An 18,182-nucleotide genomic window follows, 5' to 3' on the forward strand; every position below is an offset into this window, starting at 1 on the left:
TTGGAAATCCTGCAGGCGTTCGTGGACTTCCTCCGCGGGAAATGTCAAGTAATATTCGCCGGAGATCCATGCCAGCCTCCTCCAATAGCCGGAGAGATGCCGCACGAATGGTTAAAAGAACTAACCACCAAAGGTGGTTACTGCGAAGAAATTAACACAGATTACCGCAGCAAGGATCAAGTAAGAAACCTGAAGGCGGAATTAAGGGGGCTCAGTGACGCCGAGCAATGCAAGACGCTGCGCAAACGCGTACGAGCGAATTCCTACGAGGACTTTCTATACACCTGGCATCCCAAAGATCTGGTGCTAAGTAGTAAGCGCGCAGCACAGTCTCGCATACAGAAAGACTTACTCAAAATACACCAAGAGCGCTTCCCTACGCATCCCGTGCCCGTTTGCTACAAACCCCACGACACCCGCATGCAGCGCCGCGACGTCTACGTACCCGGTACCGACATCCAACTGCAGAACGCAGTAACGCACGATAAAGCCTGGGTACCCATAGAAAAGGTGGAAAAAATAACCTCCCATCCGGACTGGCGCTTGGGCTATTGCATGACAGTCCACAGCGCGCAGGGACTTACCATAAAGGAAACCTTATGGATCATAGACCAGCGGCTGTGTTGGAGCAACCTTATCTACACCGCCGTAAGTCGTGTGGAGTATGCCAAACAGTTAAAAAGAGCCTGGGGTCCGCAACTGCGTTATGACCGCACCCCCGAAAACGTAGCCAAAGAGAAACATTGCTAAGAAACTCCTTCGCTACAAGCGGCACGACGAAGAAAAAAATATGACGTTCGACCTATGCGTGGACGACGTCTATAAGAAAGGGGCAATGTGTGCCAAGTGTAACATACCGCTACTATGGAGGTTTCACACGAATGACGATCAGCAGTTCTCCGTGGATCGTATCAACAACATAGCGCGGGCATTGCAGAGGCAACGTAAGACTGACATGCCTTAGAGTGTGATCGTGCGCGCGGAGCAGCACTACTCTGAAGAAAATCCTTAAATACTCAGCCTGTACATTAGCTGCAGCCCCAAAAATAAAAAAATTTAACGACTTTGGCACCTCTGGCTAAAAGACAATGTAGATAGTTGTGTGCTAACGTGAATGATGGAAGAGAAGAAAGGCACATTTTAATGTGGAGTATAGACCATTCACAGCCATGTTTTAGTGGGAAGGGGGAGCGGGGAGGGGGAAGATGGGGCCTTGAAAATTACAAGATAGACGTATTTTAGCTGGAAATTTGCTGTTGAACATTATTCCCCTATCGAATACGGTCAAGAACATTCGGTTTTCCAGAGGAAACCAAGTTGACAAAGACATTTTCAAAGTTCCTATTTGCTTCACATACATTCCCTTATAAGAGCCTTTTGCTGAATAAGCAAGGACTCTTCGAAGAAAATCCTTAATTTCTCAGCCTGTACATTAGCTGCAGCCCCCAAATCAAAAAATTCAACGACTTTGGAGCTCTGGCTACAAGAGAATGTAGATAGTTGTGTGCTAACGTGAATGATGGAAGAAAAGAAAGGCACATTTTAATGTGGAGTATAGACCATTCATAGCCATGTTTTGGTGGGAAGGGGGAGCGGGGAGGGGGAAGATGGGGCCTTGAAAATTACAAGATAGACGTATTTTAGCTGGAAATTTGCTGTTGAACATTATTCCCCTATCGAATACGGTCAAGAACATTCGGTTTTCCAGAGGAAACCAAGTTGACAAAGACATTTTCAAAGTTCCTCTTTGCTTCACATACATTCCCTTATAAGAGCCTTTTGCTGAATATGCGAGGACTCTTAGAAGAAAATCCTTAATTTCTCAGCCTGTACATTAGCTGCAGCCCCCAAATCAAAAAATTCAACGACTTTGGAGCTCTGGCTACAAGAGAATGTAGATAGTTGTGTGCTAACATGAATGATGGAAGAGAAGAAAGGCACATTTTAATGTGGAGTATAGACCATTCACAGCCATGTTTTGGTGGGAAGGGGGAGCGGGGAGGGGGAAGATGGGGCCTTGAAAATTACAAGATAGACGTATTTTAGCTGGAAATTTGCTGTTGAACATTATTCCCCTATCGAATACGGTCAAGAACATTCGGTTTTCCAGAGGAAACCAAGTTGCCAAAGACATTTTCAAAGTTCCTCTTTGCTTCACATACATTCCCTTATAAGAGCCTTTTGCTGAATAAGCAAGGACTCTTCGAAGAAAATCCTTAATTTCTCAGCCTGTACATTAGCTGCAGACCCCAAATCAAAACATTCAACGACTTTGGAGTTCTGGCTACAAGAGAATGTAGATAGTTGTGTGCTAACGTGAATGATGGAAGAGAAGAAAGGCACAATTTAATGTGGAGTATAGACCATCCGCAGAAATTTTTTTGGACACAGCCCCAGCGCTAGGGTTAGGGGGGAGGTGTGGGAGGGGGGGGGGATGAAAATTACTAGATAGACGTATTTTAGCTGGAAATTTGCTGTTGAACATTATTCCCCTATCGAATACGGTCAAGAACATTCGGTTTTCCAGAGGAAACCAAGTTGACAAAGACATTTTCAAAGTTCCTCTTTGCTTCACATACATTCCCTTATAAGAGCCTTTTGCTGAATAAGCGAGGACTCTTCGAAGAAAATCCTTAATTTCTCAGCCTGTACATTAGCTGCAGCCCCCAAATCAAAAAATTCAACGACTTTGGAGCTCTGGCTACAAGAGAATGTAGATAGTTGTGTGCTAACGTGAATGATGGAAGAGAAGAAAGGCACATTTTAATATGGAGTATAGACCATTCACAGCCATATTTTGGTGGGAAGGGGGAGCGGGGGAGGGGGAAGATGGGGCCTTGAAAATTACCAGATAGACGTATCTTAGCTGGAACTTTGCTGTTGAACATTATTCCCCTATCGAATACGGTCAAGAACATTCGGTTTTCCAGAGGAAACCAAGTCGCCAAATACATTTTCAAAGTTCCTCTGTGCTTCACATACATTCCCTCATAAGAGCCTTTTGCTGAATAAGCGAGGACTCTTCGAAGAAAATCCTTAATTTCTCAGCCTGTACATTAGCTGCAGCCCCCAAATCAAAAAATTCAACGACTTTGGAGCTCTGGCTACAAGAGAATGTAGATAGTTGTGTGCTAACGTGAATGATGGAAGAAAAGAAAGGCACATTTTAATGTGGAGTATAGACCATTCACAGCCATGTTTTGGTGGGAAGGGGGAGGGGGGAGGGGGAAGATGGGGCCTTGAAAATTACCAGATAGACGTATTTTAGCTGGAAATTTGCTGTTGAACATTATTCCCCTATCGTATACGGTCAAGAACATTCGGTTTTCCAGAAGAAACCAAGTTGCCAAAGACATTTTCAAAGTTCCTCTTTGCTTCACATACATTCCCTCATAAGAGCCTTTTGCTGAGTAAGCGAGGACTCTTCGAAGAAAATCCTTAAATTCTCAGCCTGTAAATTATCTGCAGCCCCCAAATAAAAAAATATAACGACTTTGGAGCTCTGGCTACAGGAGAATGTAGATAGTTGTGTGCTAACGTGAATGATGGAAGAGAAGAAAGGCACATTTTAATGTGGAGTATAGACCATTCACAGCCATATTTTGGTAGGAAGGGGGAGGGGGAAGGGGGAAGATGGGGCCTTGAAAATTACCAGATCGACGTATCTTAGCTGGAAATTTGCTGTTGAACATGATTCACCTATCGATAATGGTCAAGAACATTCGGTTTTCCAAATGAAATGACGTTGCCAAAGGAATTGGCAAAGTTCCTATTGTGTTCACATACATTCCTTTATAAGAGCCTTTTGCTTAATTAGCAAGGACTCCCCCTAGAAAATCCTTAATTTCTCAGACGGTACACTAGCATCAGCCCCCAAATAAAGAAAAACTACTAGGAAGACGTATTTTAGCTGGAAATTTGCTGTTGAACATGATTCCCTTATCGATAACGGTCAAGAAAATTCGGTTTTCCAAACGAAATGACGTTGCCAAAGGAATTTGCAAAGTTCCTGTTGTGTTCACATACATTTGCTTATAAGAGCATTTTGCTGAATTAGCAAGGACTCCCCCAAGAAAATCCTTTATTTCTCAGCCGGTACACTAGCTGCAGCCCCCAAATTAAAAAAAAGTAACGACTTTGGAGCTCGGCCTACAAGACTATGTAGTTTGGTGGGTGCTAGCGTAAATGTTGGAAGAGTTTAAAGGCACAATGTAATGTGGAGTATAGAACATCCACAGCCATTGTTTGGGACACAGAGCCAGCGCTGGGGGGAAGGCCCGGGGGAGGTGAAAACTACTAGAAAGACGTATTTTAGCTGGAAATTTGCTGTTGAACATGATTCCCCTATCGATAACGGTCAAGAAAATTCGGTTTTTCAAATGAAATGACGTTGCCAAAGGAATTGGCAAAGTTCCTGTTATGTTCACATACATTTGCTTATAAGAGCAGTTTGCTGAATTAGCAAGGACTTCCCCAAGAAAATCCCTAATTTCTCAGCCGGTACGCTAGCTGCAGCTCCCAAATCAAAAAAAGCAACGACTTTGGAGCTCGGGCTACAAGACTATGTAGTTTGGTGGGTGCTAGCGTGAATGATGGAAGAGTTTAAAGGCACAATGTAATGTGGAGTATAGAACATCCACAGCCATTGTTTGGGACACAGAGCCAGCGCTGGGGGGAAGGCCCGGGGGAGGTGAAAACTACTAGAAAGACGTATTTTAGCTGGAAATTTGCTGTTGAACATGATTCGCCTATCGAAAACGGTCAAGAAAATTCGGTTTTCCAAACGAAATGACGTTGCCAAAGGAATTGGCAAAGTTCCTGTTGTGTTCACATACATTTGCTTATAAGAGCATTTTGCTGAATTAGCAAGGACTTCCCCAAGAAAATCCTTTATTTCTCAGCCGGTACACTAGCTGCAGCCCCCAAATTAAAAAAAGCAACGACTTTGGAGCTCGGGCTACAAGACTATGTAGTTTGGTGGGTGCTAGCGTGAATGATGGAAGAGTTTAAAGGCACAATGTAATGTGGAGTATAGAACATCCACAGCCATTGTTTGGGACACAGAGCCAGCGCTGGGGGGAGGGCCCGGGGGAGGTGAAAACTACTAGAAAGACTTATTTTAGCTGGAAATTTGCTGTTGAACATGATTCCCCTATCGAAAACGGTCAAGAAAATTCGGTTTTCCAAACGAAATGACGTTGCCAAAGGAATTGGCAAAGTTCCTGTTATGTTCACATACATTTGCTTATAAGAGCATTTTGCTGAATTAGCAAGGACTCCCCCAAGAAAATCCTTAATTTCTCAGCCGGTACGCTAGCTGCAGCCCCCAAATCAAAAAAGGCAACGACTTTGGAGCTCGGGCTACAAGACTATGTAGTTTGGTGGGTGCTAGCGTGAATGATGGAAGAGTTTAAAGGCACATTGTAATGTGGAGTATAGAACATCCACAGCCATTGTTTGGGAACGCTGGGAAGGTGAGGTCGGAAATTAATTTTTCCGAATTTAATTCCAAGGGCTTTTGCCCGAATAACCTCGTTCCCAAGCACTATAACTTATCTATATTTCTATGTCTTCATGTATTTCATTAGTGCCATGCGGTCCACATATTCTCTACTTTGCATCATAATTACCGCTACCTACCATCTATTTTCACCCCGGCCTGCTCGCAGTCTGACCTCTAGCTCATCTGGTAGAGCATCGGTAGTACAATTCCGAAGGTCGTGGGTTCGATTCCCAGCGAGGTCGGAAATTAATTTTTCCGAATTTAATTCCAAGGGCTTTCGCCCGGAATAGACTCGTTCCCAAGCACTGTAACTTATCTATATAAGAAATTTTAAAAGTGTGCTCTGTAAAAAGGATCCTTTTTTCGACTATTGTTTTGATTGAGGTTTCCTATACATACGCGAAGTCACGCATCAAGAGTTGTATGGATTGCGATCGGATTTTATGTTTTGATTCGTTGCAATAGGCAAATAATGACTCAGAATCTTACTACAAGCTATTGCTCAACTGAACTACTGTGAGATCTATACCCATCAAATTATTAAAACCTGCCCATCACATAGATCTTTGACGCACTCTGAGTTTTCCAAAAATCGATTTCATAACGAGATTAATAAATAACGATGTGCTGAACCACGATGCTTTGCTATCCAGTTGAGTGACTTTTCTTGTTATGCAGCGACTTTACATACTTGTAATTATGTACATAATCAACTTTCATCGTGGAGCTATTTTTAGATGTCATACAGTTATGCTGGTCAGACCAGTTTATTTCCTGTACCATTAAGTCATGTCTATTTTTAGAATCACCTACTGCACCACGGCGAAATACATCATATCTATTTTTAGATTTCATATACTATAAAACTAGATGATTTCAGTCCTGATCTCACAGACCAATTTCGAACCAAGTTAGATCAGTGCAAACGAGATGGAAAACCAAAGTATATATGTCGATATGGATCAAGAGGTCGTTGAAGAACAGGTAAGATTATTATCACATAACATTTTTCAGTACTAAGCATTACCTTATTAATCATTGTGTCTATGATTTAATTTCAGATCACTGAATTTCAATGTCCACATTGTGAGAAACGATTCAAGCATAAAAGAGGGCTAGTGCGCCATCAAAACAGCATGCACCTAAATGAGAGACGACTGTGAATACTGTGGCAGAACTTTTAGTGAAAAATACGACCTCAAGAGGCACGAGAAAGTCTGTCCTGGCGGATCATCCAAAAGAAAATCCGACGATGAAAACGATTCATCAGCAAAAAAGCAGAAACTCATGAATATGAGGTATATTGAATATTCAGTACTTGCACATGAATTCGACCTCCAGAAATTAATCCTCGATATTTTATTGATTTACAGTTAGCGAACATTCCCCCCGAAATGTATGAAGAATATGATGGGCCGATTCTGGGAGATGATGAAGAGGTAAGTCATATTGGTATATTCTGATTTGTTTCATTGTTTTTTGCTAATCTTATCTTAATTGCTTTTACAGAATGATGAACAGCACGGTGGAGGACCTGTCAATCAGGAGTGTGCCTTGAACAATAGTGCCACCAAATTCAAGTATAACCCCAATAAGAGAGAAAAATACGACCTGTTATTAACCTTGGGAGGCAAAAAGAAAACGATTATGAAACAACTTCAAAAACAATTAAAGAAACACCGTGGAATCAAATGGTTCCTGAGCGTTCAAGTAAAAATGATGAAGTCCAGTCCTGATGGCGAAGATCAGACCTCCACTCCACACTTCCGATCCACCTGTATGACTTCAGCCAATGACACAGAAATAGAGAAAGACTACACTCAGGCGGTAGAAAAAATCAAGACCTCCTTCCTCCAATATCAGCGTGAAGGATCAGGATGGAAATTAGAAGAGGTAAGTAAAAGCATTATAATTTATTCGTAGACTTGTTGACTCATAGGGTTTATCATTCTGTTCACAGGTGTTGCATGTGGAATTGGGGGTTGTGGCCTACACTCCACTGAAAGGGAGCAGTTACCTACCCCCCCCCCCCCCCCCCCCCAAGAAGTTGAAGGATAAGAAGGCGGTCCTCAACATCCAGAATGAGGACGAAAAGTGTTTCCTGTGGTCAGTACTAGCCGCCAAACAGCCTGTGGACCGATGAGACCACCCACACCGTATGCAACATTACACTAGGTATGAACCGGAACTAAACATGGATGGGATAGAGTACCCCGTCAAGATCACTCAGTTGAAAAAATTCGAGAAACAGAATCCAACCATAAGCATCAACGTGTTTGGGTACAAAGATGATGAACTGTTTCCCCTATACATTACCAAGGAGAAAAAAGAACTGCACGTCAATTTGTTACTATACTCCGAAGATGACAAAAGGCATTATTGTTTGATTAGAGACTTAGATCGATTTGAACATCGCATGTACCTTTGTGTACATAAGTCTCGATGCTTTTTACAGGTATTGGAAAAAAATAGAAATATATAGGAAAAAAATGAAAAGATGTACATATATACATATAGAAAACATATTTCAAAATAATAATAATCATAATAATAATAATGCAATACGTATAATATTTATACATCAAAGTCTGTATGTACTTTTAAATAAAAATGTCTTAAGTTTAGTCTTGAAAATGTCAATAGAACTGGAAGCTTTAACTTCCTCTGGCAATTGGTTCCAGAGCTAGGCGCTGTGACATACCAAAATGCAATGTCTCCATATGTTTTCGATTGGGTGCGTGGGACAGCCAAGAGGTCCTTGTTGGTGGAACGTAGAAAACGTGACATTTTGTATTCACTCAGAAGACACTTTAGGTAGCCAGGTGCAAGGCCATTGCGTACTTTCTGAGGTCAGCAATAAGATCTTAAATACAATGCGATCAGCAATGGGAAGCCAGTGCAAACTACATAGAGTGTCAGTGATGTCCACTACATCAGGTTTCGGCCTATTAACTACCCTTGCCGCGGCATTCAAAGCTTTCTGTCATCTGTCAAGATCGAAATGGGGAAGGCCGTAAAGGATGCTGTTGCATTGGTCTAATATTGTGGTGAGACGCAAATCATTTGACATATACTTCTTAGTCTTCAGTATTATTTTGGCCTTCGAATTCTTTAATTATTGTCCATTTTGTTTTGATCCATTCAGGTTCTTTAGCTGCTCACTAGCCTGAGAGAAGAAGACCGGAGGGCGGCTTTGCAGACTAGTTGCTCACGAGAAGTTATTTCACACCGCTGTAGTACTGTGAGAATTGTTTAGCTGCTTACGTGTAAGTGTCTAGGATAGTTCTGGGAAGTCATGGGAAAAGATATATAGAGATTCATCTTTCAGACTGTATGCCGATCTGTTGATATATTAAGTTTTGCTGTTTATAAATACATGGTTGCATGTGTCTGGTTGGGCACCATGCTTTGGACAGTCAACAACCATGCGAATTAACACAATACTAGTTAAATGGCTAGTTAAGATGTATCGTAGAACTAAAACAAGAAGGATTTGTTGAACACCAAGCTACAAGAAGGAAGTAGAAGGAAGCCGTTCAGATCACGCTCAGGAATACTGTATCTAGGCAACGAGTACTTCACAAGAAGCTTTACTCATTAAAGATCTTCAGAATATTATGGATCAAATTAAAACATAACCGGCAGCTAAACTAGAAATAATAATATAATACTAAAAATAGATTGATTTAAAATGATAAACGACACTATACTCAGAGATACTTTTCTTATACTGCTATGGCTAAACCTGTGTTGAAAATACATACATATGATACATATGTGGCGTATCCTTCTAAAAAAATATCCTTGGGTACCCTATGGTTTTTAAAACAAACTTTTCGCTTGTGTTTCAAAAGTAAATATCAAGGACCATAATATTCCTTATGTTATGTCCAACTAAGTAGAAAATGAATATAATGATCGTTAGGAATCGTTTCATTACTAATAGCAAGTTATGATATTTGAATGATATAACATTATGTTGGATATATTGGCCTTAATCGCAGTTAAATGGAATTGTATTCTCGGCTGACAATGCAAATAAACTAGGATTAGTGACGACAGTCTTTCAAGTTTCTTATCAAAAACATTCTATAAAAAAGCATTGTCACGGACCACTGCTATTGTAAATGTATTATTCCTTTCAGTTTGTAGAGAACACAGAGGTGAGATAGCTCTTCAGCCTCTGAACTATTATAAGCAGCTTCCATCACTTGGTTCCTGTGAATGTGAGATTGGAATAGTTTGGAACTCAACATCAAAGGCATTTTGTACATCAGCCTTATGAAGGATCTTCCTCAAGAGAAGCAAAATGAGAAGGAGAATGCTCAAGAATCCAACAATAGCTTCAAAAAGTCTCTAAATCTTGCATATTTTCAGGATCCTAAAGATGATCATCGACAGGACAAGGAATTAGTTTCGTATTTGTACGAACCAAATGATAAAGAAGATGATGTTTCGAATCAAATCCCGAAGAAACAACGTGAAAAGTGGAGCAAACTTGCATTTTGGTTATCCATCTTTTCGATGTTCGTTTCTATATTGTTCAGCCTGGCTTCTTTTCTCGTCTCATACCAAACAGATAGTTCTTCAGTATTTGCTAGCGCCTTTGATGCTCTGTTGGGGACTGTGAGCTCACTCGCTGTAGCTTGGAGGTTCAGGGATTTGCTCAACGGTGGTACACGTGGTCGCAAGAGAGAACGAATCGCTACCATTGGGATTGGTTTTGGCTTTGTAGCAACTGGAGTTGCAACTGTGGCTGATAGCATTATTCACCTTACAGATCATACCCACCCCATTAAAACAAATCAGATGCTCATTGTTCTCACGTGTAGCCTGGTCGGTTTTCTAACGTTATCCTATGGACAAACATGTCTAGCTAAGAAACTCAATAGCCAGTCTCTGCGAGCTGCTGGTGCTGACAGTGCTCTTGCTGCTGCGATGTCATTCGGGATTCTGCTTTCCACGTTTGTATACCGGAGTGCTAATACCTTGTGGTGGCTTGACCATTTTATAGCATTATTTCTCGGAGTTATTTCAGGGGGATATGGTTTGCATTTGTTCTTGCTAACTGTCATATGCAACAAGGAGTTGTTTGGTGAAAAAAATCAAGAAGAAAAACCTTTAAACGAGCACGGCAGTGATTGATAAGTATGTGTAATAGTGCAGTTTATATTCAATATACTAATCACAGTTTACCACTGCGTGTCATTTGTTTGGGTATAATTATTCCTTTACCCGACTCTCAATTTATACATATATATATATATATATATGTTCTTTATTCAGAAAAAATCTCCTTACACTGAAATAAACCGTGTAGTTTTAATTGGCGAACGGATTTAAGTTATTTATTTCAGCGACCAAGATTATACAGTTACTTTAGCATTCAAACCAGCCTATTTGAATCTATTACCAAGTTCACTTGAAATTAAAACCAAAGTAAATAAGCTTAACCTTCCAACAATAGCAAGAATTTCAAGAATAAGCTAATATATATTTGCATATTCAGGCCCCTCGAAATGACTTATTTCAACGGGTTTCTTGAGTTCAAAAGATGATTAAATTGTACAATTAATTGAAAATTCAAACCTTTCTTCTCTTTCATTGTATAAAAAAGAAGTATGTACTAAATCAAAATTTCGTATTTTCAGTAGGCTTTCCGTCTTTGCAGCAGAAAGTGACGTGTTGAATTTAGTATTAGTGATGTAAGTAGTGTCGTAGTGCAGAAGCAAATTCCAGTTGGGTGAAACGCGATGGTACCCAAGCAATAGACGTTTTGCACTAATAGGTCACGTGATGATATCCGCCATTGTGGCTGGCATTTACAGGATTTTAGCAAAAAATATTGGTTTTTAGTCATTGTTTTATGGCGCATGCGTCTGCAATCAAACAAAACAAAATCTTCAGTGCCCCACCCCCGCAAAGATTTTTCTAGTCCCCCCCCAAGATTTTTAGCTTCCGCCGCCCCTGGTATTAACGTATCAAGAGGTATAAAAACTCTGGCTTGTTTTAAACCATTAATTGCAGAGCCAACTTTCTTACATAACTTTTCAATATGTAAGTCCTAATTTAGATTTTGACCTAAAACACCAAGGTGTTTAGAAAAAGTTACCCTTTTGACCTCTTAATCCTTGATCATAACAAGTGCAGAAATTCCCAAATTTGAAAGCCGAGAAATAGATCCAATTAATATGTATTCAGACTTAACTACATTCAAACTCAGCTTGTTAGCCAATACAGCCAACAACTGACACGATTGGCCGAGGGAGATTGGTTACGAGTCAAAAGTCCCTGGGAGAGGGGACTGGGGAGGGAAGAACAAAAGGAAAATAGAGCCCAAAATAGGTTGCTATCATTAGACGTCACTTCCGGAAATAGCTCTTTTTTGATTGCTTGTAGAATCCTGGAGGTTGTTTTGATCTCTTGTTTTCTGATTTGATGTCGTGAAAATAGTCAAATACAATAGTTTGAGGACTTATTTTGACATGTTTTGATTTAACATCCGCTAGTTGCCCCCCCCCCCCCCCCCGTCAACCGCTTGTTTGCCCCCCAGTCAACTCCAAAAAGTTACGTGATTGATAGTAAGCAATAGAGGGAATGCCGCCTTAACAAAAGGCCGATGGCCCATTATACAAAAGGCCGATGTCAAGATAAGACAGTCCCCGTCCATCAAACTTAAAAGTCTTGGGATTCAAGGCAAAAGACGCTAGTTTAAAAGATATTAGTGAGAACAAGTTTCCATGATTTACTCGTCTGCAGAACAAGCTTTGTCATCAGAAGTTCTCGCAATATTGAGAGATGAGTTTTCCAGAGTTTCTTATCTTTAGTGCACACTTGGAACATACTCGGGATGAAAGATCAACACTGTTCTCCGGATAAATTTTTAAAATTTTAACGATTACATCGCGTGCGTATTTGGAAATGAAATGTGAGTGATTTATTCAATGAAATTAAACATTTTTTTAATTATACGAACGGCTCAGCTTTGAATAAATCGGAAGTCCAAATACTGCTATGCATTTTACTTAGTACAAGTAAAACATTGGACCCTAACGAACTCTTCATGTCTGTAAGAAGTATCCAAAATAAGAGGTTTCATATTAACTCTAACCATTTTAAATCAAAATATTTTTAAACGGCGATACGTGTTACTTAAACCTAGACGCTCAACGGCAGAGAGATTCGATTCGTTCATGTTCTTCAGATAGTGAGATTAGTACATTTACCATTGATTTATAAGAAAAATCCCTCAAAAATACTCCGTAGAACAAGCGAACAATGCTTCCAATTCGATTCAGTATGTTCAGGAGAACCTCTAGAATAATTTTGAAAACAAACGAACAATGCTTTCCTTATTTAGATGAAGGGGACAGGGTAGTTTCCTTATATGGAGATAGCGCGTCATCATCTGGCATCAAGGTTAGCACGATAAAATTGTACTTACGGCCTACCCCCTAAATATTTAGTAAAGCAGAATACAACAGAAAATGGTCTCCCTGTGTTAATGACGCCTCTGCGGTCTTTCCTAATAAGATATTGCAGGCTCAGCAATAACAAAGATCGCGAGTTTTATCGAAGGAAAAGGAGGTAAAAAGACTATTGTATTCATGTTTAGTCATTGGAGACTTACATAAGAATCAATAAAATATGGATAGAAAGATCCAAGTGAGTAATTAGTGATTTATTTGGTCTACTAACAAACATTTCCCCCGTCACAAACCAAAAATTCTCCTACAGCTCATGAAACTGTCTTTCTTCTTTCTTCTCACTTCGCATGGAATTGACATACAAACGTCACTGCGCATGACATTGACGGACAAACCTGTATCGATTTATTTTGTAAATATTAGAGCTTGGACGATGAAACTGTCTTCTTTCTGCGTATGGCAGTGACGTACGAACCTCACTGCGCATGACATTTATGTACAAACCTGTATCGACTCATGTAAGTCGACTTCATACAGTTTTGGGGTTAAAACATTGAAATTCAGTAAAATATTGCCCAATCACTCCAATGTTTTGTGTTAAATAGTGTTATCAGTGTGCAACATCCGAATTCCGATCATTTTCAGTACGGTTATAGTATTGCCCCCTTTTAACCCTAACCCTGAATGACCTGAGTGTATGTTGGAAATTGACGTATTGAAAAAGGTAAGGAAGTTATCGTCCAAGAAAACGCGAGATCGGGGCCTGGTTCACGACGCCCGAGAGAACGAAGGTAGGCCCAGAAATACCAAGTGTTCTAAAGGAGGAGTATGTTGCTGAGCCCGCAATATCCCATTAGGAAAAACCGCAGAGGTGTCATTAACACAGGGAGCCCATTTTCTGTTGTATTCTGCTTTACTAAATATTTAGAGGGTAGGCCGTAATTACAATTTTATCGTGCTAACCTTGATGCCAGATGATGACGCGCTATCTCCATATAAGGAAACTACCCTGCCCCTTCATCAATCTCGTACCCAGAGCCCTTATTTCTTACTGCGCATGCTCGACGAAATAATTGGGCTCTGGAAAACTCCAAACCGGAAGACCCAGATTCTCGGGTTTCTCGCACATGCGCATTATGACAGACTAGGTAAATTCAAAATGGCGGACGATGTTCAACGAGCATGTGGATTTGCGCTTGGAAAATTAGGTTTTGAAGATGGTTTTCAGTTAAATTAACTCCGAAAATATCTATTGGATGGACATCAATACAATTTTCATTACAAAACCGGCAAAACTTTGAAAAATCAGGCTTTTTTGGTGTACTTAATTCGAGACGCCATCTTGTTTATTTTCCCTATTACTGTAATTTTTTTGGTCTACTAACAAGCATTTTAACTGTTATGAATGTCCCGTTCTGATTGGTTTGGAACGCGTGGTTTATGAGAGCACATTGCACGCGCGCGCACTTTCCGTTGCGTCATTCCTATCTACGCGCGGAGTGCTTCTCGACACTTCTCGAGTGTTCTGCCAACCCCCAAGTGCTTTATGATTGCACACAGCACGCTCGCGCGTTTTCTATTTCTTCATTTTCCCCGTCACACACCAAATATTCTCCTACAGCCCATGCTCCAAGCTCTTGAATTCTAGACGTCATCAATATTTACAACAGCAATGAACCAGTTTGGTGTATATATAGTACCTGTATTACAATCTTTAATTTCGCTGAATAAATCACTCACATTTCATTTCCAAATTTCTCTCAGCGATGTAATCGATAAAATTTTTACATTAATCTGGAGAACAGTGTTGATCTTTCATCCCGAGTATGTTCCAAGTGTGGACTAAAGATAAGAAACTCTGAAAAACTCGTCTCTCAATATGCATGCAGACGAGTAAATCATGGAAACTTGTTCTCACTAATATCTTTTAAACTAGCGTCTTTTGCCTTGAATCCCAAGACTTTTGAGTTTGATGGACGGGGACTGTCTTATCTTGACATCGCCTTTTGTGTAATGGGTCAATCAGAATTGTACGTGGAAAGAACAATACGCGACTTGAAGTGTTAAGGCGGCATTCCCTCTATTTTGGGCTCTATTTTCCTTTTGTTCTTCCCTCCCCAGTCCCCTCTCCCAGGGACTTTTGACTCGTAGCCAATCTCCCTCGGCCAATCGCGTCAGTTGTTGGCTGTATTGGCTAACAAGCTGAGTTTGAGTTTTAGTTAAGTCTGAATACATATTAATCTCGGCTTTCAAATTTGGGGATTTCTGCACACATGTCATGATCAAGGATTAAGAGGTCAAAAGGGTAACTTTTTCTAAACACCTTGGTGTTTTAGATCAAAATCTAAATTGGGACTTACATATTGAAAAATTATGGAAGAAAGTCGGCTCTGCAATTAATGGTTTGAAACAAGCCAGAGTTTTTGTACTTCTTGATACGTTAATTAGTCATTTACATATTCTTACATTTGGCCAGATATAGACGACTTGCATTAAGAGGTCACGTGACCAAATCCGCTAATGTGGCTGGCATTCTACAGGATTTTAGCTATGCGAGAATGTAAAAAAAAAGATGGCGGATTCGGATAGTATTCTTTTTTGTTTCGGCCCTGTACATAGCGCGTACAGTAATGCTCATGAGCCAAAATATTTTTCACTTTGTACTCTGCTCTTTGCGCTGCTCGATCATTGTTTATATCTATTGTCGGATCTCTCATTTGTTCGGCGAGATGTTGTGTATGTACGTTGCCCTGTTTTTCCCCAAAACACTACGATATTTCAAAGCGAGAACCACTAAAATCTTCAAAAAACTTAATTACGTGTGTTTCGTCCAAGAGAATTTCATAGCAAATGTTTCCATCGAAATTTCCATAAGACTTTGCAGCGTGAAAGCGTACCGCGAGATCCCTCTGGTCTGCCATTTTCAAAATACAAGAGGCCCAATCATTGCCACAGCAAGACCAAAATTCTTTTCAGCAATGCCACACAATAGATAGATAACGGGCCGAAACTTCATCGCTTTTGAAGCGATATAGGCTTGTTTCGTGATAAGAAGAGAAAAAATATGGTATTTTTTGCGATACCTAGAAGTTCTAGTCTTGTTTTGCCGGCTTGATGACCTCAAAACAACGATTTTTTGTCAGAAACATTTCCAGTATTTTTCAACTTCATTCTTCTTGAAAAATGCATTTTTCTTTTAAGAAATATATTTTTGATAGATACCTTAAGTAGATTTTTACTATCAATTCGCCAGGAAGAGGAAAAATGTGGTATGTTTTGAGGTCACGAATCCAGCGAAACAAGACTAAACATCGGTCTTCACATCGTATCGCCAAAAATACCATATTTTTTCTCTTATTGGCGAGTTAATAGCGAAAATCTACTTTAGATATCTACTAAGAATATATTTCTTGCAAGAAAAGGGGATATTTATCCGTTATTTAGTGCGCTAACAGTTACCTTTTATCAGAAAAAAAAAACAAAAAAAAAAACAAAAAAAAGCAAAAAACAAACAAACAAACAAAAACAAAAACAAAACAAACAAAAACAAACTACCCGAATCCGCCAACTTATTTTACATTCTCGCATAACTAAAATACTGGTCTATTGGCTGGCTACCGTCGCGTTTCACCCAACGCTGGAATTTGCTTCTACACTACGCACTACTTACATCACTATATACTAAATTCAACACGTCACTTTCTGCAGCAAAGACGAAAACCTACTGAAAATACGAAGTTTAATTTTGATATTCCTTCTTAATACAATGAAAGAGAACAAAGGTTTGAATTTTCAATTAATTGTAATTAGTTTATCCAACTTTTGAACTCAAGAAACCCGTTGAAATAAGTCATTTCGAGGGGCCTGAATATACAAATATATATTAGCTTATTCTTGAAATTCTTGCTATTGTTGGAAGGTTAAGCTTATTTACTTTGGTTTTAATTTCAAGTGAACTTGGTAATAGATTCAAATAGGATGGTTTGCATGCTAAAGTAACTGTATAATCTTGTTCGCTGAAATAAATAGCTTAAATCCGTTCGCCAATTAAAATTACTGCACGTTTTTTTTAGCGTAAAGAGATTTCTGAATGAAGAACATATATATATATATATATATATATATATATATATATATATATATATATATATAATATGTATAAATTGAGAGTCGGGTAAAGGAATAATTATACCCAAACAAATGACACGCAGTGGTAAACTGTGATTAGTTTATTGAATATTAACTGCACTATTACACATACTTATCAATCACTGCCGTGCTCGTTTAAAGGTTTTTCTTCTTGATACTGTTCACCAAACAACTCCTTGTTGCATATGACAGTTAGCAAGAACAAATGCAAACCATATCCTCCTGAAATAACTCCGAGAAATAATGCTATTAAATGGTCAAGCCACCACAAGGTATTAGCACTCCGGTATACAAACGTGGAAAGCAGAATCCCGAATGACATCGCAGCAGCAAGAGCACTGTCAGCACCAGCAGCTCGCAGAGACTGGCTATTGAGTTTCTTAGCTAGACATGTTTGTCCATAAGACAAGGTTAGAAAACCGACCAGGCTACACGTGAGAACAATGAGCATCTGATTTGTTTTAATGGGGTGGGTATGATCTGTAAGGTGAATAATGCTATCAGCCACAGTTGCAACTCCAGTTGCTACAAAGCCAAAACCTATTCCAATGGTAGCGATTCGTTCTCTCTTGCGACCACGTGTACCACCGTTGAGCAAATCCCTGAACCTCCAAGCTACAGCGAGTGAGCTCACAGTCCCCAACAGAGCATCAAAGGCGCTAGCAAATACTGAAGAACTATCTGTTTGGTATGAGACGAGAAAAGAAGCCAGGCTGAACAATATAGAAACAAACATCGAAAAGATGGATAACCAAAAAGCAAATTTGCTCCACTTTTCACGTTGTTTCTTCGGGATTTGATTTGAAACATCATCTTCTTTATCATTTGGTTCGTACAAATACGAAACTAATTCCTTGTCCTGTCGATGATCATCTTTAGGATCCTGAAAATATGCAAGATTTAGAGACTTTTTGAAGCTATTGTTGGATTCTTGAGCATTCTCCTTCTCATTTTGCTTCTCTTGAGGAAGATCCTTCATAAGGCTGATGTACAAAATGCCTTTGATGTTGAGTTCCAAAGTATTCCGATCTCACATTCACAGGAACCAAGTGATAGAAACTGCTTAGAATAGAACGATTTCACATAAGCGTTTTTAACATACT

The 18,182-nt window shown here is 39.7% G+C and overlaps 3 protein-coding genes across 3 annotated transcripts; 2 read left to right on the forward strand and 1 right to left on the reverse strand.

Annotated features, from left to right (window-relative positions):
* Window positions 1-6,402: 6,402 nt before the first annotated feature.
* Window positions 6,403-7,646, forward strand: LOC116286699 (uncharacterized). The gene is made up of 5 exons (XM_089038110.1): window positions 6,403-6,487; window positions 6,565-6,801; window positions 6,877-6,942; window positions 7,013-7,396; window positions 7,464-7,646. Exons 3-5 carry the CDS (start codon window positions 6,898-6,900, stop codon window positions 7,644-7,646), a joined length of 612 nt encoding a protein of 203 aa, XP_088894236.1. The 5' UTR covers window positions 6,403-6,487; window positions 6,565-6,801; window positions 6,877-6,897.
* Window positions 7,647-9,495: 1,849 nt separating this feature from the next.
* LOC116286697 (transmembrane protein 163a-like) lies at window positions 9,496-10,712 on the forward strand. The gene has a single exon (XM_031693263.2). The coding sequence runs from the start codon at window positions 9,785-9,787 to the stop codon at window positions 10,646-10,648; it is 864 nt and encodes a 287-aa protein (XP_031549123.2). The 5' UTR covers window positions 9,496-9,784; the 3' UTR covers window positions 10,649-10,712.
* A 6,432-nt stretch (window positions 10,713-17,144) lies between these two features.
* On the reverse strand, window positions 17,145-18,182 carry LOC116286698 (transmembrane protein 163a). Its single transcript, XM_031693264.2, has one exon. It carries the CDS (start codon window positions 18,056-18,058, stop codon window positions 17,195-17,197), a length of 864 nt encoding a protein of 287 aa, XP_031549124.2. The 5' UTR covers window positions 18,059-18,182; the 3' UTR covers window positions 17,145-17,194.

The sequence above is a fragment of the Actinia tenebrosa genome, unplaced genomic scaffold (genome assembly GCF_029948245.1).
Source record: "Actinia tenebrosa isolate PJP-AT-01 unplaced genomic scaffold, QUT_ActTen_1.0 PGA_scaffold5__44_contigs__length_20552954, whole genome shotgun sequence".
NCBI classification, from domain to species: Eukaryota; Metazoa; Cnidaria; class Anthozoa; order Actiniaria; family Actiniidae; genus Actinia; species Actinia tenebrosa.